Raw genomic sequence first — 26077 nt, 5'->3', positions numbered from 1 at the left:
CCTGGGCAACAAGAGCGAGACCTGTCTCAAAAAGAAAAGTTTGGCACTGGGCACAATGGTTCATGCCTGTAATCTCAGCACTTTGGGAGGCCAACACGGGTGGATCACTTGAGGTCAAGACCAGCCTGGCCAACATGTTGAAACCCTGTCTCTACTAAAAATACAAAAACTTAGCTGGGCATGGTAGCACCCGCCAGTAATTCCAGCTGCTTGGGAGGCTGACATTGCAGTGAGCAGAGATCAAGCTGCACTCCAGCCTGGGTGACAGAGTGAGGCTCTGTCTCAAAATAAAAAAATAAAAAAATAAATAAAATAAAATAAAATATAAAATAAAATTATAAAATGTAAAATATAAAATATAAAAAATAACATAAAATATAAAATATAAATATAAAATAAAAAAATAAAATGAAACGTTTGGATGAGAACACATGGACACAGGAAGGGGAGTAACACACACCGGGGCCTGCCGAAGGCATGAGGGGAGGGAACGCATCAGGACAAATAGCTAAGACAAGTAACCTAGGTGATGGGTTGATAGATGCAGCCAACCACCATGGCATGCGTTTATCTATGTAACAAACCTTCATGTTCCGCACATGTATCCCAGAATTTAAAATTAAATTAAATTAAATTTAAATTTAAAAAAAGTTTGGATGGGTGCAGTGGCTCACACCTGTAATCCCAGAATTTTGGGAGGCCAAGGTGGGCGGATCACCTGAGGTTGGGTGTTCAAGACCAGCCTGGCCAACTTAGTGAAATTCCATGTCTACTAAAAATACAGATGAGACAGAGCAAGACTCTGTCTCAAAAAAAAAGTTTACAATGGCATCGAGACTCTATAACCCCTAAATCTCTTACTACTTCAACTTAAGCTTTTCTATAACAAGTTCTGATAAACTTCTATTGTTGATAAATAATCTTTATAATCCCAGTCTTCTACCTGCTGTTGTTCCAATGGAGTACTCATCTAACTAGTTTTACAGCTACAGGATCTTCAGTAGTTTTCAGTAAACTTTTTTGTTAGTGACTAAACATGATGATGTTTTTCAATGTTTCTATAATATTCTAATGTAGAAGTTGTTCCACAAACACATTTTAACATATTAATGTCAGTTTCATAAGGCTCACCTTATTAATATCCTTCCCTATAGAGAGTGTACAAAGACCATTCTGTTTTTTGTCTTACATACTCGATCAAAATTTGTGTTTTATTATGGAGAATTTTGGTTAGCAAATCTGCTGTACAAGAAACACTAAAGGGAGTGCTTCAGGCTACATGAAAGGATACTAGACAGTACCTGAAATCCAAATGAGAAAATAAAAAGCATAGGGAAATGTAACTATCTATGTAAATATAAAAGACAGTACAGGCCGGGTGTGGTGGCTCATGTCTGTAATCCCAACACTTTGGGAGGCCAAGGCGGGTGGATCACCTGAGGTCAGGAGTTTGAGACCAGCCTGGCCAACATAGTGAAACCCCTCTACTAAAAATAAAAAATTAGCCAGGTGTGGTGGCACACACCTGTAGTCTCAGATACTGGGGAGGCTGAGGCAGGAGAATCACTTGAACCCAGGAGGTGGAGGTTGCAGTGAGCCGAGATCACACCACTGCACTCCAGGCTGGGCAACAGAGTGAGGCTCCATTTAAAAAAAAAAAAAAAAAGATAGTATAAATGTGTTTTTATATTTGTAACTATTTTTTCATCTATCTGATTTAAGAAGGAAGTTGTTTTTGCGACAGAGTCTTGCTCTGTTGCCCAGGTTGGAGTGCAGTGGTGCAATCTCAGCTCACTGCAACCTCTGCCTCTTGGGTTCAAGCAGTTCTCCTGTCTCAGCCTCCCGAGTAGCTGGGATTACAGGCACCCGCTATCATGCCCGGCTAATTTTTTAGAGACGAGGTTTCATCATGTTGGCCAGGCTGGCCTTGAACTTCTGACCTCAGGTGATCCACACACCTCAGCCTCCCAAAGTGCTGGATTACAGGTGTGAGCCACCGCACCTGGACAGAAAGTATTCTTAAGTAATCATTTTAATTATTTTAATTCAGTAATAATATTAAATGTGCTGAGGACCAGACGATGTATAATCATGTAGGGAATAGCACAGTAAACAAAGCTTTTTACAAAATATGGAAATTAAGTTTGTATTAATCCAAACTAGATTGTTAGAAATTATGATGCTACTTGTAATCCCAGGGCAATCACTAGAAAAATAATTCAGAAAAATATAGTGAAAATAATGACAAGGGAATTAAAATGGTACACTAGAAAATAACACAAAAGAAAACAGTAAAGGAGAAAGAAACAGAAAAGACATAAGACATATATAAAAAACAGCAAAATGACAATCATAAGCTTTTTGTCTTTGGTTTTGTTTTTTTTTTCCTTTTTGAGACAGTCTTGCTCTGTCACCCAGGCGGGAGCGAAGTAGCACGATCTCGGCTCACTACAACCTCTGCCTCCCAGGTCCAAGCGATTCTCCTGTCTTGACCTCTCGAATAGCTGGGATTACAGGCATGAGCCACCATACCTGAGTAATTTTTCTTTTTTCTTTTTTTTTGAGGCAGAGTCTTGCTCTGTCACCCAGGCTGGAGTGCAGTGGCACGATCTCGGCTCACTGCAAGCTCACAGAATCCCTCCCGGGTTCACGCTATTCTCCTGCCTCAGCCTCCCAAGTAGCTGGTATTACAGGCACCGGCTACCACGCCCAGCTAATTTTTTCTATTTTTAGTAGAGACAGGGTTTCACCATGTTGGCCAGGCTGGTCTCCAACTCCAGACCTCAGGTGATCCACCTACCTCGGCCTCCCAAAGTGCTGGGATTACAGGCATGAGCCACCGTGCCCAGCCTGTACTTTAACCATTTAGAAGTGTACAGCTCAGCGGTGTGAAGTACATTCACATTGCTGTGAAGCAATGAAGCAGAACTCCACAACTTTTCCATCTTGCAAAACTCACAGTTTGCATCCATTAAACAATGACTGACTTCCTCCACCTCCCCAGCTCCTGATAACTACCATTTTACTTTCTTTTCTGTGAATTTAACTACCTTAACTACCTTAGAAACTACATGTAAGTGGAATCAAGCAGTTTGTCTTTTTGTCTGGCCTATTTCATTTAGCACAATGTCCTCAAGGTTCATCCATGTTGTAGCAAGTGACAGAATTTCCTTCTTCTGTAAGGCTGAAATATATCAATTGCATGTATATATCACATTTTGCATATACCACTCAACCATTGATGGATACCTTTCCCCGCAGGGATTCGTTATGAGTACACTGACGGACATTTAGGTTGGTTTTACCTCTTAGCTATTGTGAATAGTGTTGCTATAAACAAGAGTGTACAAATATTTCTCCAAGATCCTGCTTTCAATTTTTTTGGATGAATACCCACAGGTGAGATTATGGGCTCATACAGTAGCTCTATTTTTAATTGTTTGAGGAACCTCCATACTATTTTCCATAATGGTCGCACTGTTTTACAATCTTACCGACAGTGCAAAAGGGTTACAATTTCTCCACATCCTTGCTAACACTTGCTATTTCCTGTTTTTTTGATAGTAGCCTTCCTAATGGATGTGAAGTGACGAAGAAGAACATTTTTTTTTTTTTTTTTTTTGAGACGGAGTCTCGCTCTGTCGCCCAGGCTGGAGTGCAGTGGCCGGATCTCAGCTCACTGCAAGCTCCACCTCCCGGGTTCACGCCATTCTCCTGCCTCAGCCTCCCGAGTAGCTGGGACTACAGGCGCCCGCCACCTCGCCCAGCTAGTTTTTTGTATTTTTTTAGTAGAGACGGGGTTTCACCGTGTTAGCCAGGATGGTCTCGATCTCCCGACCTCGTGATCCGCCCGTCTCGGCCTCCCAAAGTGCTGGGATTACAGGCTTGAGCCACCGCGCCTGGCCGAAGAAGAACATTTTATAATGATAAATGGGTCAACCAGCAATAAGACAAAATAAAAAGTTATGTGTGTTTAACAATACATGAAGCCCCAAAATACAAAAGTAAAAAATGATAAAACTCAGGAGAGAAACAGACAATTCAACAATAACAGTTGGAAACTTCATTTTTAGTAGAGATGGGGTTTCACCATATTGGCCAGGCTGGTCTCTTGGCCAGGCTGGTCTCGAACTCCTGACCTTGTGATCCGCCTGCCTCAGCCTCCCAAAAGTGCTGGGATTACAGGCGTGAGCCACCGCGCTTGGCTATAACCTGATTTTTTAAATGAGCAAAGGATCTGACGTTTCTCCAAAGATACACAATTTGCAATAAGCCTGCGCAGATGCTCAACATCACTGGCCGTGAGGAAAATGTAAGTCAAAACCCACACAGAGATAACACTTCCTACTGCCTAGGATGGCTATTATCAGAAAGACAGACAATAACAAGTATTCCCAGAATATGGGAACTGGAACCATCATTGCATTGCTGGCAATGCAATGACGGTGCAAATAAAATGTGAAGCTCCTCTGGAAAACAGTCTGGCAGTTTCTCAAAAGGTTAAATGTAGAATTGCCATATTACCTAGCAACGCCTATGCTAGGTATTACCCGATAGAACTGAAAACATCTATCCACAGAAAAACACGTACACAGATAACCACAGCAGCATTATGCATAACAGCCAGCAAATGAAACAACCCAAATGTCCATCCGCTAACAAACGGATAAGCAGCATGCATACCCATGCAATGAAATATTTAACAAAAAGTGAACTACTAATATGTGTTATGATGTGGTGACAATGAATTATACAATGCAAATTATTCAAAGTAAAAAAGGCCAGTCACAGAAGATCACATATTACATGATTCCAGTTATACGAAATGTCCAGAAAAGGCAAATCTATAGTTAGAAAGTAGACTAGTAGTTGCCTAGAGCTGGGGAACATGGGAGATGACAATGATTAGAAATGAGCTTCTTTATGAGGAGATAAAATGCTCTAAAATCAGTTGTGGTAATGGTTGCACAACTGTGTAATATACTAAAAATCACTGAACTGCACACTTAAGTGGGTGAATTTTATCTCTGTGAAGCCGCTACATTAAAAGAAAAAAAATCAACCTAAGCACACGCCCTTTGTAAGTTTTCCCTGTTGTAGAAATACTAAGAGAACAATTGGGTACCTAAGGACTTCCCTGTAACTCCGCAAACTTCTAAAGAAAAATAATTTCAAAATAAACTATAATAGCAGGACTTGCATAAATATTGTGTGTTGGGAATAAGACAGAGGTCAAGGCAGACTCTGAAGATTTACTGCAGAGAAGCAAACTTATCTTGTCTGACACCGGTGAGGAAAGCTTAAAAGCTGCCTGTCACAACCTGTGTCTCAGTTTTCAACTGGACAGTTTAACCTGTATAACCTCTTGCAGGAATACGTGTATACATGTGAGCTGATGTGAAAAATCCTTTTATAAAGCTTTATTTGCATTTATATTTTTATAAAGGTTGTATTTTTACCATGCACAGGTGAATCTTCATCAGCAAACAGATTTGGTTCTATTTCTTTCAAGGAACTTCTACCTTCAAGTCGGGCAAGGAGCTTACAAAAGAAAAGAGAGAAGGAAAACTCATTATTTAAAAATAGAAAATCCTACACATCTGTATTTATACCATTTTCCGAAAGTCTGTAAGATTTCAAAACTTTAGGCTGGGTGCTGTGGTTCACACCTGTAATCCCAACACTTTGGGAGGCCAAGGTGGGCAGATCACTTGAGTCCAGTTTGAGACCAGCCTGGGCAACATGGTGAAACCGACTCTATAAAAAAATACAAAAATTAGCTGGGCATGGTAATCCCACGGTAATTACCTGAGACACGGTAATCCCGGCGACTCAGGAGGCTGAGGTGGGAAGATCACTTGAGCCCAAGAGGCAGAGGCTGCAGCCTGGGTGACAGAGTGAGGCCCCATCTCAAAAAAAATTTTTCATAATTTTGTGGATTTGGAAGAAAATATGAAATAGGAAATCTAGTTTAGGAGAAATGCTGTGTTTACTTATTTTTCAGATATTTTACTTTTTGTTTATCTACCAAATACTGACAGTATGAGTCTGTACCCTCAAAGGAATGGATAGTCTAGTTTAGGATATAGGACAAACTGCTATGGAAAAATTTTTACCTTCCTTATAATTAACTCTCACATTGTAATTCTTACCACACTTGTTACAGTTACCTGCCTTCATTTGTCTGCCCCACTCATTGTGAGCTCTTCATTTCACTGGGGAAGGGGACAAAGGAGAAAGGTGGAGGAGAACTTCCTTGAGCAGTCGCCACCTGAGCTCTCTCCTAAGTAAGACTCTGCCAGGTGAAAGGGGTACAGGCAGGCCTAGCAGACCTGCTAGCAGGCACAGGAGCAGCCGCAGTGCAGAGGCTATAAACAGCACTGTGCACAGGGACGCTGTGCGCAGATCTGAACTCCTAGAGACTATAGCAGCACCAAACAGGCAGGACACAGGGAAGCCCTAAGAGCAGAAGTCAGAGCATGGAAGGGCTCAGATGTCATGTTTGGGAGCTTATCTTTGGCTTGTAGACAACAGCCAACAGGTGTGACAGTAAGCAGTGAGAAGTATTTAGCACATAGTTAAGAGCAGACATCTGGGACCCCAGAGCCAGACCTGCTAGGTCACTGAGGTCCTCAGGCTTCTCATCTGTAAAGTGAGGATAACAAACAGCACCCTCCCTCGTAAGGATGGTGAGGATTAAATATGTGAAAAGAGTACCTGGCTTATTATCCTTTTTTTTTTTTTTTTTTTTTGAGGCAGAGTCTTGTCCTGTTGCCCAGGCTGGAGTTCAGTGGTGCGATCTCTGCTCACTGTAACCTCTGCCTTCTGGGCTCAAGTGATTCTCCTGCCTCAGCCTCCTGAGTAGCTGGGATTACAAGCGCCCACCACCACGGCTGGCTAATTTTTGTATTTTTAGTAGAGATGGGGTTTCACCATGTTGGCCAGGCTGGTTTCAAACTCCTGACCTCAAATGATCCGCCCCCACCGGCCTCCCAATCTGATAGGATTACAGGCGTGAGCCACCGTGCCCAGCCTATCCACGTTTCAAACAGACCATCTTGGTGGTTACCAGGGAACAGATGTGAGGAGAGTAAAACCATACGTGGAGAGGGCTGGAGTCTGTCACCCTAGTCTGGAGGAGGAGTGTCTGCACCATGACAGAAGTCATTAGGATCACAGGCGGCAACCTCGGTGAAGGATTTAACTGTCACAAGAGAGACAAAACTGATTCTCCAGGGAATCAAAACTGATTCTCAAGTTTCTTGGGAATCAGCACAGATTTGACAACGCTTCTATATGACAAAAGAAAAAATCTATCACAAATGGGAAGAAAAAGTCACCTTTTATTTGCATTTTTTAAAAACCAAATCAAGTTGTGGAAAGACTTCCTAAAGTGATTAAAAGTTCTATGCATTCATTTAACAGGCGTTCGTTGAATTTCTGTTGCATATGAAGCACTGTGCTAGGTAAAATGTTGACTACAAAGATGAAGATGGCAACCTCCCCTCAAAGAATGTACAGTCTCGGTCCTCTTGCTTTATGTCATAAAACAAGGTAAAGATATAGGGTGCTTAGCTAGAGCAGAGGTTCTGAGGGCATAACCGTGGCCGAAACTATTTTCGTAAACAGAAAAAGTAAAAATTAAGATGTTATTTGCCTAGTTTGACATTAAGGTCGTAAAAGCAATAGTGGGTACCTGCTGACAGCTAGCGTAATCAAGGCAGTGGTGTGGAAATGTATTAGCACACATCGCCAAGCACTACCTGCACTCAAGCAGAACAAACAAAACCAGTTTTATGTAAGAATGTCTTTGATGGGGAAAAAAAAAAAAAAAAAAAAAAAGGCTGGTTTTACTAAATCATGACCCTTGAGTACACTGTAAAAAATATTTAAAAAATATTCTTTGTGATGACATGAGAAACATACTGTGTAGTGAACAATTTAACCTTGCCCAAAGGGAGGTCTGGTTTTTGTCCTTGGCTCCTGAGCGGTAATTCTAAACCCTTGGAATGTCTTGCCTGATAACAGTGTCTTTGGGCAGGGCACAGTGGCTCTCGCCTGTAATCCTAGTACTTCAGGAGGCCAAGGTGGGAGGATCGCTTGAGCCCAGGAGTTTAAGACCAGCCTGGGAAACATGGCGAAACACTGTCTCTACAAAAAATACAAAAATTGGCTGGGCATGGTGGCATATGCCTGTAGTCCCAGCTACTCAGAAGACTGACAGAGAAGAATCGCTTGAGTCCTGGAGGTCGAGGCTGCAGTGAACCAAGATTGTGCCACTGCACTCCAGCCTGGGCAACAGAGCAAGACCCTGTCCCCTACCACCCCCCACCAAAAAATAGTGTCTGTTTACAAGGGAACCTTGGGCTACACAAGAATGATTTATGGTGGGGGCTTTGGGTCATGCAGTGACAGGCCAACCTGGAGGTGCTGGAAGCTAAGGTCAGCTATGCAGGCAGTTGACTATGTCCACATGGCAGAGCCCCAATAAAACCTTTGGACATCAGAGTCTAGCTGAGATTCCCTGCTTGCCAATATTCTGTCTATTGTCACACATTGCTGCTGGGAGAATTTAGCACTGTTGATGACTCCACTGGGAGAGGACAGCTGGAAGCTCTGTGCTTGAAACTTCCTGAACTTTGTCCTATTGTGTCTCTTCCCTTGGCTGATTTTAATCTATATCCTTTTGCTGTTGCAAACCATAACCATGAGCATAACAGCTTTCATTGAGTTCTGAGTTCTTCTAGAGACTTATTAAGCCTGAAGGTGGCTGTGATGGTTAATTGTATGTGTCAACTAGATTAGGTTAAGAGATGCCCATATAGCTGGTAAAGCATGATTTCTGGGTGTGTTATGAGGGTGTTTCTGGAGGACATGAGCATTTCAATCAGTAGACTGATTAAAGAGGATCCATCCTCACCAATGTGGACGGGCATCCTCCAATCCCTCTTTTCTTGAGCTGGGACACCCATCTCCTGCCCTCAGATATCGGAGCCCCTGATTCTGGGACTTACCCCAGTGCTGCCTGTCCCGCAACCCTTCACCATTCTCAAGTCTTTAAAGCCCTGGACTGGGAGTTCCACCATGGGCCCTCCTGGCCCTCAGCCCTTCAGACTCAGACTGAATTACACCACAGGCTTTCTGGTTCCCCAGCTTGCAGATGGTGTGTCTGGGAATTCTTGGCCTCCATAATCATGCTGTTAGAGTAGGTAGACAGGCAGGTGTGAGTGGGGCAGGACAGGCCCCAAGGAATGTCCAGGTGGCCTCTTCAGGAATGATAACTGATTGCAGCTGGCACCAGGGAGGGGAAAATTTCCTAACAGGAAACATCTTGGGCTTATGGGCAACAACTTCCTGATAAGATCCTAGGAATTGAGCAAATATGTCCAGGAATGTGCAGTAAGGAGCAAAATGGTGGAGTGTGACCAGTACATGACCCTCCTCTGGGAGCAGTAGACCAGTAAGGGAAAATTGCCCTACGCAAGCATGCACAGAACTCCAAACACCAAATGGCAACTGTGGACCCTTTCAGATACTGGCAAGTCACTGCACATGAGGCAATTAGCCAGCAGCCCACCCAAGGAGAAGGATGAGAGGAGACCAGGAAGGATCAGGAAATAGGGGCATTCAATATTTCAAGTTGTCCATTTGGTCCCTTCCAAATGAACGTTACTTCAAAAAACCTTCACTCCTGCCTTGAATCTTGGCTGAATTCTTTCTTCCAAGAAGACAAGAACTGAGGACTGTGGATCCCAACCGGACTTGCCGCCCTGGTAACAATGTGAGCCAATTTCCATAATAAATTTCCTCTTAGGTATCTACATGTATCCTATTGGTTGTGTCTCCTCTGGAGAACTGTGCCTAACACATAACTCAGTGAACCATCCAAAAGATGCATGATGTGAAATCATTCCTGGGTAGATTTCACTCCAACTGTAAGACAGACTTTTTTTTTTTTTTTTTGAGACAGGGTGTAACTTACTCCCATCACCCAGGTTGGAGTACAATGGCACGATGAGCCTCAACCTCCCAGGCTCAAGTGATCCTCTCACCTCGGCCTCCCAAGTAGCTGGACTACAGGCTCGTGCCACTATGTCCAGCTAATTTTTTGTTATTTTTAGGAGACAGGGTCTCACTATGTTGCCCAGGCTGGTCTCGAACTCCTAGGCTCAAGTGATCCACCTGCCTTGGCCTCCCAAAGTGCTGCAATTACAGGTATGAGCTACTGCACCTGGCCAAGGTCTTAAGATTTTATATCCCACATTATAGTTAGCCTTTAGGAAAACTACTACTTGTCAAGGTTTGGTACAGTAACCAAGAAGAATATCTATAATTCTCTGAAAAGGTCTTAAAATACTCCTCCCTTTCCCAACGTGACTTTCTCTGAGAGGATGGATGTTCTTCGTGTACTTTAACCCGATCAACATATAACAGACTGCATAAGAACCCAGTTCTATTAAGCCAGATATTAAAAAGATTTGCAAATATGTAAAACGACATCACTTTTCTAAGATTTTTCTTAGAAAAATACAGCTATTTTTCATAAAAATGTTTTATGAAAATATTCAATGTGTGTGTCACTGTACATGAATGTAAATATTTTAAAAATTTAAATTTCTGTTTCATGGATACATATAACATAAACAAAAGCTCTTTAGATTCTTCAATTTTTTTTTTGAGACAGGGTCTTGCTCTGTCACCCAGGCTGGAGTACAGTGATGCCATCATGGCTCTCTGCAGTCGTGACCTCTTGGGCCCATGAGATCCTTGCATATCAGCCTCCTGAGTAGCTGGGACCACAGGTATGTGCCACCACACCCGGCTAATTTTTTTACTTTTTGCAGAGGCAGGGTCTCCCTGTGTTGTCCGGGCTGGTCTCGAACTCCTGGGCTCAAGCAATTCTCCCACCTTAGCCTCCCAAAGTGCTGGGATTACAAGCATGAGCCACCATGCCCAGTGGAATCTCCCATTTTTAAATGTGTTCTGTAGTCCTAAGGCTACAACGTATAAGAACCACTGGGCTATAAGACCGCAAGAATATAACTCAAAGAAAAATACAGATTTTTTTTTTTTTTTTGAGACAGAATCTCGCTTTGTCATCGAGGCTGGAGTGCAGTGGTACAAGTTCAGCTCACTGCAACCTCTGCCTCCTGGGTTCAAGCGATTCTCCAGCTTCAGCCTCCTGAGTAGCTAGAATTACAGGCATGTGCCACCATGCCTTGCTAATTTTTATATTTTTAGTAGAGATGGGGTTTCGCCATGTTGGTCAGGCTGGTCTCAAACTCCTGACCTCAGGCGATCCACCTGCCTCAGCCTCCCAAAGTGCTGGGATTACAGGCGTGAGCCACCGCGCTCAGCAAGACGGAGAGGCTTTCATGGACAAGAAAAAGCACGTGGAAACGACTACAAAATATCTTCAAAGGCATGTATACGAATGAATAACATCATCATTAGATTAACTTGGGAAGACACTCCAATTGTTTACTGTTACTGTCATTACTCAAAACACTTTAGAATCCTCACCCCTGAGAAATCCTGGCAAAATAATATTCAAGAAAGTATTATAGGCCAGGCGTGGTGGCTCACGCCTGTAATTCCAGCACTTTGGGAGGTCGAGGGTGGATCACCTGAGATTGGGAGTTCGAGGCCAGCCTGCCCAACATGGAGAAACCCTATCTCTACTAAAAATACAAAATTAGCCAAGTGTGGTGGCACATGCCTGTAATCCCAGCTACTCAGGAGGCTGAGGCGGGATAATCGCTTGAATCCGAGGCAGAGGTTGCGATGAGCCGAGATCCCACCACTGCACTCCAGCCTGGGCAGCAAAAGCGAAACTCCATCTCAAAAAAAAAAAAAAAAAAAATGTAATCCCAGCACTTTGGGAGGCCGAGGCGGGCGGATCACAAGGTCAGGAGATCGAGACCACGGTGAAACCCCGTTTCTACTAAAAATACAAAAAAAATTAGCCGGGCGCGGTGGCGGGCGCCTGTAGTCCCAGCTACTCAGGAGGCTGAGGCAGGAGAATGGCGTGAACCCGGGAGGCGGAGCTTGCAGTGAGCCGAGATTGCGCCACTGCACTCCAGCCTGGGCGACAGAGCGAGACTCTGTCTCAAAAAAAAAAAAAAAAAAAAAAAAAAAAAAAAAAGCATTATAATTTTATTGACAGGACTCTTTTGAGTGAAGATAGTATTGCTCCTCTTAGTTACTCACAAGGATTAGGCAATCTGCATCAGACTTTCCTCTGTTACTTAAAAAATCAAATTTATTTTCAAAGGAGAAAAACTGTCCACCATTGAGAATATCCAAAGCAATGTTTTACAATGTCAAAGCAGAGTATACTGAATTATAAAGGGGGTGAAAGAACCTCCCAGAAATAGGAAATGGATTTAAATTTACAAGTAATGGATAATATTATTACAATTCACAAGCCAAGCGAATTGTTAATATTACAATTAACAATTGTAATTGTGGCTCACACCCATAATCCCAGCACTTTGGGAGGCCGAGGCAGGTGGATCACCTGAGGTCAGGAGTTCGAGACCAGCCTGGCCAACATGGTGAAACCCCATCATTACTAAAAATACAAAAAATTAGCCAGGTGTGGTGGTGGGCGCCTGTAATCCCAGCTACTCGGGAGGTGAGGCAGGAGAATCACTTGAACCCAGAAGGTGGAAGTTGCAGTGAGCCGAGATCGCACCACCGCACTCTAGCCTAGGAGACAGAACGAGACTCCATCTCAAAAAAAAAAAGAGAAACTTCTAAACATAAGCAGAAAATACACTTGTCCCCCCTTATCTGCAGTTTCATTTTCTGTGGTTTCAGTTATAGCCAACCACAGTTCTTAACTATTAAACAGAAAATTCTAGAAATATATAAGTTTTCAATTGCATGTCATTCTGAGTAGCATAATAAAATATCGTACCATCCTGTTCTGCCCCAAGTGGGACATGAATCATCCCTTTATCCAGCATATCCATGCTGTATTCACTACCTGTTCATTACTGTATGGGAAAAAACATAGTGTATATAGGGTTCATTACTATCTGTAGTTTCAGCATCCACTGGGGGTCTTGGAACATATCCTCCATGGACAAGAAAAGAGGTACTCCAAAAATCTGACATAGGCCTATTATAGAAAATTAAAATTAATGATGTCCAGATTCAATGAAAGAGTCAATAGAAGCAAGGTATGGTCAACCTGCAGTTTCAGAGCGAAAGAAGAGTTTGTTAAGTGTCCAGGATAAAGGGAACCCAAGTAAATTCTGCTTGACGTGACAGTTTAATCCTCTTAGGGAAGACTAATACATCAGGCATCAGAGCTTGGTGATGGTAGCCATTATGACAAACTGTTTCTCTTAATTCTCTAAGCAACCTTTCCAAGGCAAAATTTCCTAACTAGAAAAGAATACACAGTGGACATAACAATTTTAATCTATTTGACAGTTTCACTAACATTGTGAGTCAATAGATTTGATATTTGGATTGTAAATCAGCATCTGCTAAGTTCTATTATTGTAACAATAGCTATCTAATAATAGTTATTTGAGCTTACTGTGGTATCAGCAGTACATTCTTTATATTATATCCTTTAATTGTTACATCAACCCTATTTGTTACTATTCTGCTTTTCACATGAGAAAACTGGTAAATGCCAGAGCCAGGATTTAATCAAGATCTCTGTGATTCTCAAAGCCTGGAATTTTTCTACTACACTATACAACCTCAGTATCACTAAGACTAATCAAATATGAGTACAAGGACTAAACTGAGTTTTTGGACCTATTAAACTGAAAATCAGGCCAGGTGCAGTGGTTCACACCTGTCATCCAAGCACTTTGAGAGGCTGAGGCAGGAGGAGTACTTGGGGCCAAGAGTTCAAGACTAGCCTGGGCAACATAGTGAGATCCCACCTCTACAGAAAAATAAAGGTAAAAATTAAAAAACAGGAGGAAAGCCATCTGAGGTCCTGTCTGGGCAACTCTCTGACTTCTTTCAACCATTCCTTTAGTGGAAACTTGAACACTAACAAGGTGTCCCAAACGTCTTCAGCAGCAGCAGCATTGCTGGAGCAAGCTTGTAGTCTGCAAAAGGGATAATGCTCAATTATACAGACATTTAATGGTAAACATTTTACGGAATCTCACTCTGTTGCCCAGGCTGGAGTGCAGAGGCGCAATCTCAGCTCACTGCAACCCCCTGGGTTCAAGTGATTCTCCTGCCTCAGCCTCCTGAGTAACTGGGATTATAGGCGCCCACCACCACATCCAGCTACTTTTTCTATTTTTAGTAGAGATGGAGTTTCACCACGTTGGCCAGGCTGGTCTCGAACTCCTAACCTCAAGTGATCTGCCTGCCCCAATCTCCCAAAGTGCTGGGATTAGAGGTGTGAGCCACCGCGCCCGGCCATTTACCGGTGAACATTTCATGCAAGTCAAGTATGTTCCAGGAACTGCGGTAAGTGCTAGGGATATAAAGATGTAGCCAACACAGTTGCTGTCTTCAACTAAACTGATGGGGAGGCAGGGCATCGTGGCTCATGCCTGTAATCCCAGCACTTTCTTGAGCCAAGGCTAGCAACACAGTGAGACCTCACTAGCAACATAGTGTGACCTATTTAAACTAAGGAGTCAAAAAGTTGTAAAAAAAAAAAAAAAAAAAAAAAAAAGGTACAATAAAGTTAGGCAGGTGCTGTAACAGAAATACACATGGGGCATTGTAAAGGCATAAAAGAGAGTTGGTCAATTCTAACCTGCATGAGAGTGACTTTTGAGTGAGAGATTTTGGTACATAGTTATTTCAGGTACATATAAACTGTGCACTGATAGAGAAATGCCTTTTTTCCTTCTACCTGGAATATCTTTACCCTATTTCCTCCAACTAAATTCTCTACCGAATGAATGAAAATTCTGGGCATTCTTCAAGGCTCCTTCCCTCCATGAAGCTATTACTATCCTTAAGAACATATTGCCAGCCAGTCTCCCTCATCTGGATATAAACACTTAAAAGGAAAGAGATCAATACTGGCTTGGTTACCAATTCCAAAATGCAATGCTTTATGCTTAGTAGAAACTTAATAGCTGCCTATTAAACTATAAGCAAACAAGGCATGCGCAGGCAGAACTGGGAAAGAATGGGGAGAGTAAAGAACCTCCAACTATTTAGATGTTCAGGTTTGGATAACTGATGCAAACCTCTATTACACAGAAGTCCATGAGTACACATCCTTATGACTACCATCAAGGTACTGACAAAACATTGCTCTGTTTTAGGGCAATCAGTATATTGCCTATTTAGTAGAATACATATTATATAGACTTTCTTTTTTTTTTTTGAGACCAAGTCTCACTCTATCACCCACGCTGGAGTGAAGTGGCATGATCTCAGCTCACTGCAACCTCCATCTTCTCGGGTTCAAGCAATTCTCCTTCCTCAGCCTCCTGAGTTGCTGGGATTACAGGCATGTGCCACCATGCCAGGTAATTTTTGTATTTTCAGTAGAGACAGGGTTTTGCCATGTTGGTCAGGCTGGTCTTGAACTGCTGAACTCAGGTGATCCGCCCGCTTTGGCCTCCCAAAGTGCCGGGATTACAGGCTCACTGAGCCACCATGCCCGGCCCATATAATTGCTTTTAAACATCATTTAGAAAAGCTTACGCTAGTCTGGGCGTGGTGGCTCACGCCTCTAATCCCAGCACTTTGGGTGGCCAAGGTGGGTGGATCACCTGAGGTCAGGAGTTCAAGACCAGCCTGGACAACATGGCAAAACCCCCTCTCTAATAAAAATACAATAAATTAGCTGAGCGTGGTGGCAGGTGCCTGTAATCCCAGCTACTCAGGAGGCTGAGGCAGGAGAATCGCTTGAACCCAGGAGGTGGTGGTTGCAGTGAGCTGAGATCATGCCATTGCACTCCAGCCTGGGTGACAAGAGCAAAACTCCACCTCAAAAAAAAAAAAAAAAAGAAAAAAAAAAGCTTACACTAAAGCAGGGAGTGCTTAAATTAACCAGAAATGAATGACATGTATAAAACAAACATGTACATAAGACCTGATATAGTTTGTCTATTTGTTCCCACCCAAATCTCATGTTGAATCATAATCCCCATTGTTGGAGGTAGGGCCTGATGGTGGGAGGTGTTTGGATCACGGGGGCAGATCCTTCTGAATGGGTTGGGCCCATCCCCTTGGTGATAAGTGAGCCCATGACAAGAGATCTAGTCACTTAAACGCGTGTCACACATCCCTCTCCACTATTCTCTCTCCTCTTGCTCCTGCTTTCACCAGGTGACGGGCCTGCTCTTGTGCCTTCCACCATGATTGGAGGCTTCCTGGGGCCTCCCCAGAAGTAGATGCCACTATGCTTTCTGTACAGCCTGCAGAACTGGGAGCCAATTAAACCTCTTTTGAAATAAATTATCCAGACTCAGGTATTCCTTAGGAATGCAAGAATGGCCTAAGACAAGACCCATTTGGATAAAGGTTTATCTCCTCACCCCTTTTGTGATTAAATCTGCTTGGAAATGGACCCCACTCACTGGCAAGGTTTCAAACCAGTTTAAGCAGTGGAAAAGGCTACCTAAAGCAGCAAACATGCGAAACCAAATATTCCCAACCTTGCTCTGTAAGAGGCCTGGATTTCCACCGACATGTTGAATATTTTTTTTCCTTTGTCTTTTTTACCCCTGAATACAAAACAGTGAATACAATTCTTTTTTTTTTTTTTTTCCTGAGACGGAGTCTCGCTCTGTTGCCCAGGCCGGAGTGCATTGGCAGCACCTTGGCTCTTTGCAACCTCCGCCTACCAGGTTCAAGTGATTCTCCTGCCTTAGCCTCCCAGGTAGCTGGGATGACAGGCGTGAGCCACTACGCCTGGCTAATTTTTGTATTTTTCATAGAGATGGGGTTTCACCATGTTGGCCAGGTTGATCTCGAACTCCTGACCTCAGGTGATCCACCTGCCTCGGCCTCCCAAAGTGCTGGGATTACAGGCCTGAGCCACTGCGCCCGACCAAATACAAGTCTTAATAGTTGTACTACTGATATGTAGAGGCAGTTCACTTCAAGCAAAAATGTGTGTGTAACCTGGTAGCACAGGGAAAGCAGAGAGCAGCTGGAATGAGTAGGAGGCAGAGGAGAGCTGTAGTGATGTGAGGACATGTGGGATCAATGTAAAGCTTGGCCCTTATCACCGCATTTCCTAGAATCAGAGGACTAATTCTCCATCACATGTGAAATCAGACTTCTCTGCCACTTTGAAAATTCAGTTGTCCTTCAAGGCATGGTACTGGCTCTTCAGTAAAGCATTTGTCTAAATTTTATGGAAAAGACAACTATTACTCAAATACCATTGTTTTCTAAGTATATTCCCTGAAGGGCTGCTGCTTTCTTAATTACTTTTTTTTTTTTGAGACGGAGTCTTATTCAGTCACCCAGGCTGGAGTGCAGTGGCACAATCTCAGCTCACTGCAAGCTCCACCTCCCGGGTTGACACCATTCTCTTGCCTCAGCCTGCCGAGTAGCTGGGACTACAGGCACCCGCCACCATGCCTGGCTAATGTTTTTTTTTTTTTTTGTATTTTTAGTAGAGATGGGGTTTCACCATGTTAGCCAGGATGGTCTCGATCTCCTGGCCCCGTGGATCCACCATGCCCGGCCTTATAATTACTTTTTAAAAAGCAATCATCCTGTAAGAGGAAAGGGAAAATAGAAGAATACATAAAAAGTCAAGCGAAAATTATCTATACGTGACTATTTTTTAAAAGTTTTTTTCATGGACAGTTTATCATGATTGTAGTACTAAATTTTAAATTTAAGAAGTTTCCCAGTTTGTTAATTCCATTAAATGAATCCTTAAGATTAGAAAATTTTATCAGACTGCTTCAAAATTTCATTTAGACATAAAAATAATCTATATGCAAGATCATAGCAAGAGGCAGGAAAGCACAAAATCAAAACTGCAGGAGCTTCCTGATGGTGAAATACTCATTACCCCATTTGTATGGGAACAATTCCGCTGGAAAAATACTTCTGGCATTTTCTCCCATCTTTTCCTTCTCTCTTCTTCCAGGAAAGAGAGATTTTTCTACGGGTAATTTTAAGAGCAGAAACTAGACATGCATGAATCTGCCCCCTCCTCAGACAGCTTGCCTGCAGGAAGCATGCATTTTCCTGTATTCCTTTAGGCCTAAGTTGGACTGAGGCAGGCCCTTAAGAGTCCTGAGGGAAGGAAGATACATGATCAACTGTGAGGTCCAGTAGGAGGAGGACACAGAAACGAGTGCCGCACTGGCAGCTGGTGGTTGATCACCATGATGGGAGCGCTTTCAATGAACAGGGTGGAGACGGAAGCAGAACACAGTGGGCTAAGGCTGCTGTGAGAGGAGGAAGTGGGGGCAGAGAGCAAGGACCACTCATCGCTGTGATGAAGGGTACAGAACTGGGGTGGGGGGTGGTGGAGAGGGAGGTCTTTCGTTTGTCGTTTCCATTGTTTTAGGATGGGATCCTGATGGAAAAGACGGGGAGAAAAAATGCAGAAGGCAGAGAAAAACGACTGAAGTGGGAAGGACGGCAGGTGTGATGTCCTTGAGGAGGACGCATGGGACGGAGGGGACCCATCTCACAAGTACAGAAGTTGCCCTTTCCTAGGAGCAAAAATTATGACTCTATTATTTATTTACTTTTATCTTCTTTTGGCCCAAGAAGAGAAAAAAATATTACTCTACTTTAGGAAGAGGAAATTCTGAAAAGAATCAGTATATATAATTTTCAGAAGGATAAAATCATAATTTCCCCCCTTTTTTTTAGGAGCAACCCTTATTAACTGAAAAATCATAATATTTGAGTAAATATAAAATGAACACTTGGCCGGGTGCAGTAGCTCACGCCTGTAATGCCAGCACTTTGGGAGGCCAAGGCAGGAGGATCACCTGAGGTCAGGAGTTTGGGACTAGCCTGGCTAACATAGTGAAACCCGGTCTATACTAAAAATACAAAAATTAGCTGGGTGTGGTGGTACACACCCATAGTCCCAGCTACTCGGGAGGCTAAGGCAGGAGAATCGCTTGAATTCGGGAGGCAGAGGTTGCATTGAGCCGAGATAGCACCACTGCCCTCCAGCCTGGACAAGAACAAGACTCCACCTCAAAAAAAAAAGCAAGACTCCATCTCAAAAAAAAAAAGAACAAACGGTAAAGGAGTCAGGGCTGACAGGAGGGCTGCTCCACACAGATGAGCAGGAAAGGCTTCTCCTGTTTGCTGACATCTGAGCGGAAACTGGAAGCACCTGAGGAAGTGAGCTATGTGAATTTCTGAGGGAAGCACAATCGAGGCAGAATGATCAGGAAGTGCAAACAGCTCTGACATGGAACCATGTTTGGCATATTCAAGGGACAATGTCTGAAGAAGACTGGGACAGCAGGAGATGAGAACAAAAGGGCAGGAGACTGAGACAGAAGGTATGGGTGGGACTACAGGGTGATGCTATATCAGAGGATAAGGACTCTGGATTTTACTGTAAATGACACGGGAGCCTCTGGGAAACTTTTGGCAGTAGAGTCTGCTTATGTTTAAAATGAATCACTCTGGATATTATGTAGAAAATAGCCTGGGGTAAGTGTGGAAAGGTTGGAAGCGGAGACCATTTAGGTTGCCGCAATAAAAGGAGGTGCTGGCGACAGCAGCAGGAATGATGGCTGCGGTAAAGACAGTGAGGAGTGGTCAATTTCACAATGTATGCTGAATGTACAGGAGACAGAATTTGCTTATGAATCAAGTGGACTGACAGGAGATATGTGAGAACAAGCAGAGTCAAGGAGGACTCCAAGGTGTTTGGCTTATGCACCAGGTAGAATGAAGCCGCCGTTTAACAAGACAGGGAAGACCTGAAAAGCAGCAGGCTGGGGGTGAGTGCACGTGTGTGGTAGTCAACAAGACTTCAGTTTGAGGCACATTAAGTTTTTGCCCCCAAGTTTTAAATTTTGAAAAATTTGGCCGGGTGCGGTGGCTCACGCCTGTAATCCCAGCACTACGAGAGGCCAAGGCGGGTGAATCACGAGGTCAGGAGTTCAAGACCAGCCTGGCCAATATGGTGAAACCCCATCTCTACTAAAAATACAAAAATTAGCCGGGCATGGTGGCAGGTGCCTGTAATCCCAGCTACTCAGGAGGCTGAGGCGGGAGAATCACTTGAACCCAGGAGGCGGAGGCTGCAGTGAGCCGAGATCAGGCCACTGTACTCCAGCCTGTGCGACAGAGCAAGACTCTATCTCAAAAAAAAAAAAAAAGGAAAACCTCCAGAGAAAGTGTAAGAATAGTACAGTGAACACCCAGTAACTTCACCTAGATCCACCAATTGCTAACATTTTGCCAAATTTGAGTTAACTTTTTCTTTTGTTGAACTTCCCCTCATTTACTTTAATATGTATCTAAGCAAAAAGATATTCCTAACAAACAAAAACAAACAAAACCAAAATAATAAACTCAAAAAAGAGGAAAAAGGTATTCTGCATAATCACATTACAATCACAATCATAAATTTAACATTGATACATACAAGACCTTCTCTAATACATATATTCTTTATTATATTTTCCCTGGATCTAGACACAATTGAGGATGAATATGTTAAATCTGGGATTCCTATTAAACATACACATAGTGATGTCAAGATGATAGAACATGAGTCTGGAATTCCAGGAGAAGGTTGGATGTTTTGTAGTGAGAAAGTGAATTACTAGAGAAATATAGTTAGACTGGGTGCCCATTTAAGATTGATGAATATAAATTTAAAATGGAGCCAGGCACCGTGGCTCACACCTGTAATCCCAACACTTTGGGAGGCCAAGGCAGGTGGATCACTTGAGCCCAGGAGTTGAGACCAGCCTGGGAAACATGGTGAAACCCCATCACTACAAAAAATACAAAAATTAGCCAGGCAAGGTGGTGTGTCCCTTTAGTTCCAGCTACTCGGGAGGCTGAGGTGGGAGAATCACCTGACCCCAGGAGGTCAAGGCTGCAGAGAGCTGTAATCATACCAGTGTCATCCAGCCTAACAGAGCGAGACCCTTTCTCAAAAACATGAAAATATACAAATTTAAAATAAAATCCAGTCAGCCTAGTTGTGATTTTCTCTAGTAATATTCAGCTGAGTGGAAGTAGACAGTTGGTTTTCACTATGGTTGGGTAAATAGATTAGAGGTGTTAAGAGGCAAGTAATTTGATGGCAATTATAATGGAATAATTATAATGAAGGAATATGGATTCTATTCTGGGTAAAAAGGAAGCAAAGATAAAAGGTGATAAGCATTATTCTAAAAGTCTGTGATTACTTACACAACACCAATTATTATTTTACAAGAAATATTAAATATTTGTCTTATGTAATATTCGCCTCTAGCAAAAAGGCCACCCTGTAGCTTTTCTTTTTAAGAAAGCCAACCTTCATTATCAGTAAATCTTTACGTTTACTGTGCAGACACTGTGTTTAGTTCAAAGGATACAAAGAAGTATATGAGCTGTAAGGGAACTGAGAAATCAATCTACCACCCTCATTTCACAAAAGTACAGCAAAGGTTAAATGACTTATCCAAAATCACAATGCTTGCTCCTGGCAGATCCAAGGTTTCTGAACTTCTAGTCCAGTATTCTCTATATCTCAGCCTCCAAAATATGTCATTAGAAAATTCCTGGAAGAATGTACAGATATTCACAGGGCTATCCTTGGGTAATGATAATGTGGAGACATTTCCTACTTTTCACTTCAGTGCTATTGGAATTTTCTGCCATGTACATGAACTGCTTTAATAATAAATATAATTGAGTTAGTTTTTTAAAGAAAAAAAACATGGCATGCTGTGCATAGCAACCAAAACTGGACACACTTCCCATTTTTTATTTACCAATTATTTTTAAACTCAAGGCATATTACCATTCTTGAAAAAATGCAAAGTACACCATTATTTAACAACTATACGCAAATGAAGCCATTTAGTGGATGATACCAAACTACTGCCCAAATCACTGAATCTTTTCTCACAATCTCAATGAGACATAAAAGTAAAAATCCGATTGCTACTATGCAAAGGTAAAAATAGATTGTCTATTGTAAACTGTAGTCAAATGCTTGTCTTCTTTAAATCAAGGGCGCATATGTTCTCCACTCTCCACCTGGCTTACCAAAAACTTCATCCCTAGAATCTGCTAAAAATATATTCGTTTTTTTTTGAGACCGAGTTGTGCTCTGTCACCCAGGCTGGACTGCAGAGGCGTGATGTCGGCTTACTGAAACCCCTGCCTCCCGGGTTCAAGCAACTCTCCTCCCTCACCGTCCCAAGTAGCTGGGATTACAGGTGCCCACCACCACACCCAGCTAATTTTTATTTTTAGTAGAGGCAGGGCTTCTCTCTTAACTCCTGACCTCAGGTGATCTGCCCACCTCAACCCCTCAGAGAGCTGAGATTGCACCACTGCGCTCCAGCCTGGGAAGAAGAGCAAGACTTCATCTCGAAAAAGAGCAAGACTTCATCCCCAAAGTGCTGGGGTTACAGGCATGAGCCACCACACCCAGCCTAAAAAAATATTCTTACAACTTTATTTTCTTGAAGACCCCGTATGAAATGTATTTTCCCTGATATTCACAAGAAAGGTTAACTATTTTATTAGGTTCTAATTCTAGCGAATTAAAATTTTAAAGGAGGCTGGGCGTGGTGGCTCATGCCTGTAATCCCAGCACTTCGGGAGGCCAAGGCAGGTGGATCACAAGGTCAGGAGTTCAAGACCAGCCTGGCCAACATAGTGAAACCTGGTCTCTGCTAAAAAAAAAAAAAAAAAAAAAAAAAAATTAGCCAGGCAAGGTGGCGTGAGCCTGTAGTCCCAGCTACTCAGGAGGCTGAGACAGGAGAACTGCTTGAACCCGGGAGGCAGAGGTTACAGTGAGCCGAGATCGTGCCACTGCACTCTAGGCCTGGGCGACAGAGTGAGACTCTTATCTCAAAAAAAAAAAAAAAAAAAATTTAAAGTAGCTTATTTCAGTTTCTTGGGTTAGCTTATGGCTTCAGATATATTCGTCAACACAATCCCTCCAAGTAAACTCAAAGTAGATGAATGTGCAAAGCAGCTAGAGTTCAAACAAATTTGGCAGTGGCCACACAGTTCCCCAAGACACTTAAAGTGAAAGAGGCTGGCTTAACGGGTTTTGTTAATAAAAAGGAAAACAGAGCAGCGCCAATAGCCTAGCTCCTAGTCTCCATTCCACCCCACTCTACTCCAGAATAATATGAACTAGCTTAGGATTGCCACACAGACAAGGTAGGCAAATGATATGATGTTAAGTTCTTTGTTCCATGACTTAACTGTGCTACACTCCCATTTTTTGGATGTGAGGCTTGTTCTGATGGCAAAAATCATCAGACCTTAACCTGGGTTTCAAATAATCATTTAAACATAAGGTTTTGGCAGGGCGCAGTGGCTCACACCTGTAATCCCAGCACTTTGGGAGGCTGAGGCAGGCGGATCGCCTGAGGTCAGGAGTTCCAGACTAGCCTCGCCAAAACAGGGAAACCCCATCTCTACTAAAAATACAAAGGTTAGCTGGGTGTGGTGGCACATGCCTGTAGTCCCAACTACTTGGGAGGCTGAGGCAGGAGAATCGTTTGAACCCAGGAAGCAGAAGTTGCAGAGAGCTGAGATTGCACCACTGCGCTCCAGCCTGGGAAGAAGAGCAAGACTTCATCTCGAAAAATATATATTTATATATAAAAAATGTGTTTTTATATATTATATACTTTCTATATATTATATATAAATATATTTTTAAACATATATATATATATGATTTTAACTGTAGCCGTTCTTATACTAAGCAGTGGCTCTACTTTTTAGGAACAGGGATTGTCAAACTATGGCCAGAAAGCCAAATCCAAAACACAAAGCTTTCTTGGAACGCTGCCATGTGCCTTTATCTATGACTGCCTTCCCATTAGAACAGCAGAGTTGAGTGGTTGTGACAGAAACGGCATGGCCTGCAAAGCCTAAATATTTACCATATGGCCCTCCACAAAAAAGTTTGCTGACTCTTTTGAGATTGCTTCCTCTCTCATCTACATAAAAGATCCTTCAGGCCAGGCGCGGTGGCTCAAGCCTGTAATCCCAGCACTTTGGGAGGCCGAGACGGGCGGATCGCGAGGTCAGGAGATCGAGACCATCCTGGCTAACACGGTGAAACCCCGTCTCTACTAAAAAAATACGAAAAACTAGCCGGGCGAGGTGGCGGGCGCCTGTAGTCCCAGCTATTCGGGAGGCTGAGGCAGGAGAATGGCGTAAACCCGGGAGGCGGAGCTTGCAGTGAGCTGAGATCCGGCCACTGCACTCCAGCCTGGGGGACAGAGCGAGACTCCGTCTCAAAAAAAAAAAAAAAAAAAAAAAAGATCCTTCATACCCTGCCCACTGCTGAGCGCTAACTTCCCAACCTATTGTCCCTCACTCCCTTTGTTCCAATTTTACAGAAACAGTTGCAGTTACCTAAATAAGCCATGCTCTTGCTTAATTCAGAATCCATGTACTCCCCACTGTCTCCGCTCTGAATGTCATCCCCTCCTTGCCAAATCATTTCAAATGGTCCTTGGAACTTCAGTCATCTCCTCCTGCATCTTCCATGATGCCCGCCCCTCTAATGCACAACAAACTTTTGTGCAATACTGTAATTCTTACAGCAGCCTCCCTTACTAGTTATTTAATGGCAGAAGTTGTCTTTTGTTGCTTACTCCTATCCCTTAACCCGTAGTTGACACACAGTAAGCGCTGGACACTTAGTTCAATTCTTGAGAGGCCTCCATCGGCTTGTGTGGCTCTGGAGCTACCTGGGCTGGAAATGAATACTGGGGGGTCGCGAGACCCAGATGCCCTAAGCAGAGACACGTGGACTACAGGGAGGTGAGGCAACCTCCGCAAACACCACCTGTTCCAGAAAAGCTCCAAATGCTCCAACGGGCGACCCCTCTCTTTTCTAGCTTTTCTTGCATAGCTTGCCACTTCCAACAGTAATCTGTGACGGGTTTTTAGACCATCACTCTTGGGAGGAGAGACCTCCTATGTTATATCGATCTGGGCAGACAGCAGGTCTTCCAAACTATCCAGAAAGACTTCCTCCACCTCCGCCCGGTCCTCGCACCTCGGAGGACTCCAGGTTGCCCAGGGGCGGATCCCTGGGGCCCAGGTGAGAGGTGGCAGAGGGTGCCAGCATCGCCGGTGTCCAGGCCGAGAGCCCGGTCCCAGCCTGGCCAGGCCGCGCCGCCCCAAGCCTCCCAGCCCCCCGGGTTCCCTCGGCTCCCCTGGCCACCTGCGGCCTTGTTCCCATCTCCCTCGCTCCCAACCCGGCGGCTCTCACCTCGGTCCCAGACTCAGCCCTATGGAAGTCACTACACATCGCCCCGAAGGCTCGGAGCAGGAGACACTCAACTTTCCCGCCACCAACGCCATTCACCAACGGCGCAGACGCCACTGCCCGTCAAACCAGCCCACGCGCGCGCGTGCGCACTGTGCCAGGCCGCGCCGGGAGGCGGGAGCATGCGCAATAGGGTGTGCGGGCCACCACCGCCCCCAGTTCCTGTGACGTCAGACTCCCGCGGCCCCCTTGGCGCTCTCCTGCGTCTCCTCGGAGACCGGGCAGGGGTGGCGGGGACAGCTGGTGCTTTGCTTTTCTTCCCTGTTGTAAACTTTGGTTCGTTATTATTACATTAGGTAAAACTGACCTTATGTACTTAATTTGTTTAACCTTTAAAAATACTTGTACTGCACAAGCAGGCCCCTTTGTCCGTTCTCGGGTTAAAAGCCTCAGGCTGTGTGTGCGATTCCTGGTTAATTCTGGAAAAAAAGAGAAAAGTATACTATATTTAAAAGAATTTTAAAAATATACCGGGCCTGTGGATTTATCAAGTTGCTTTTTGAGGTGGGCAGGAGGATCACTTGAGGTCAGGAGTTCGAGACCAGCCTGGCCAAAATAGTGAAAAACCCTGTCTACACTAAAAATACGAAAATTAGCCGGGCATGGTGGCTGGCGCCTGTAATCCCAGCTACTCAGGGAGGC

At 43.7% G+C, this 26077-nt stretch overlaps 1 protein-coding gene across 1 annotated transcript in view; it reads right to left on the bottom strand.

The window, feature by feature from the left end:
- Positions 1 to 25537, bottom strand: part of LOC105474934 (X-ray repair cross complementing 2) — a 33862-nt gene extending 8325 nt beyond the window's left edge. Inside the window, exons 1-2 of the mRNA XM_011729876.3 lie at positions 25379 to 25537; positions 5460 to 5541 (exon numbers count right to left, since the gene is read on the bottom strand). Coding sequence (XP_011728178.1) covers positions 5460 to 5541; positions 25379 to 25417 — 121 coding nt within the window. The 5' untranslated portion in view covers positions 25418 to 25537. The remainder of the gene's footprint in view (positions 1 to 5459; positions 5542 to 25378) is intronic.
- Positions 25538 to 26077: the final 540 nt, after the last annotated feature.

The sequence above is a fragment of the Macaca nemestrina genome, chromosome 4, assembly GCF_043159975.1.
Source record: "Macaca nemestrina isolate mMacNem1 chromosome 4, mMacNem.hap1, whole genome shotgun sequence".
Taxonomy (NCBI): domain Eukaryota; kingdom Metazoa; phylum Chordata; class Mammalia; order Primates; family Cercopithecidae; genus Macaca; species Macaca nemestrina.
Note: the sequence above shows the minus strand (reverse complement) of the source record. Positions and strands in the feature narration are given on the sequence as shown.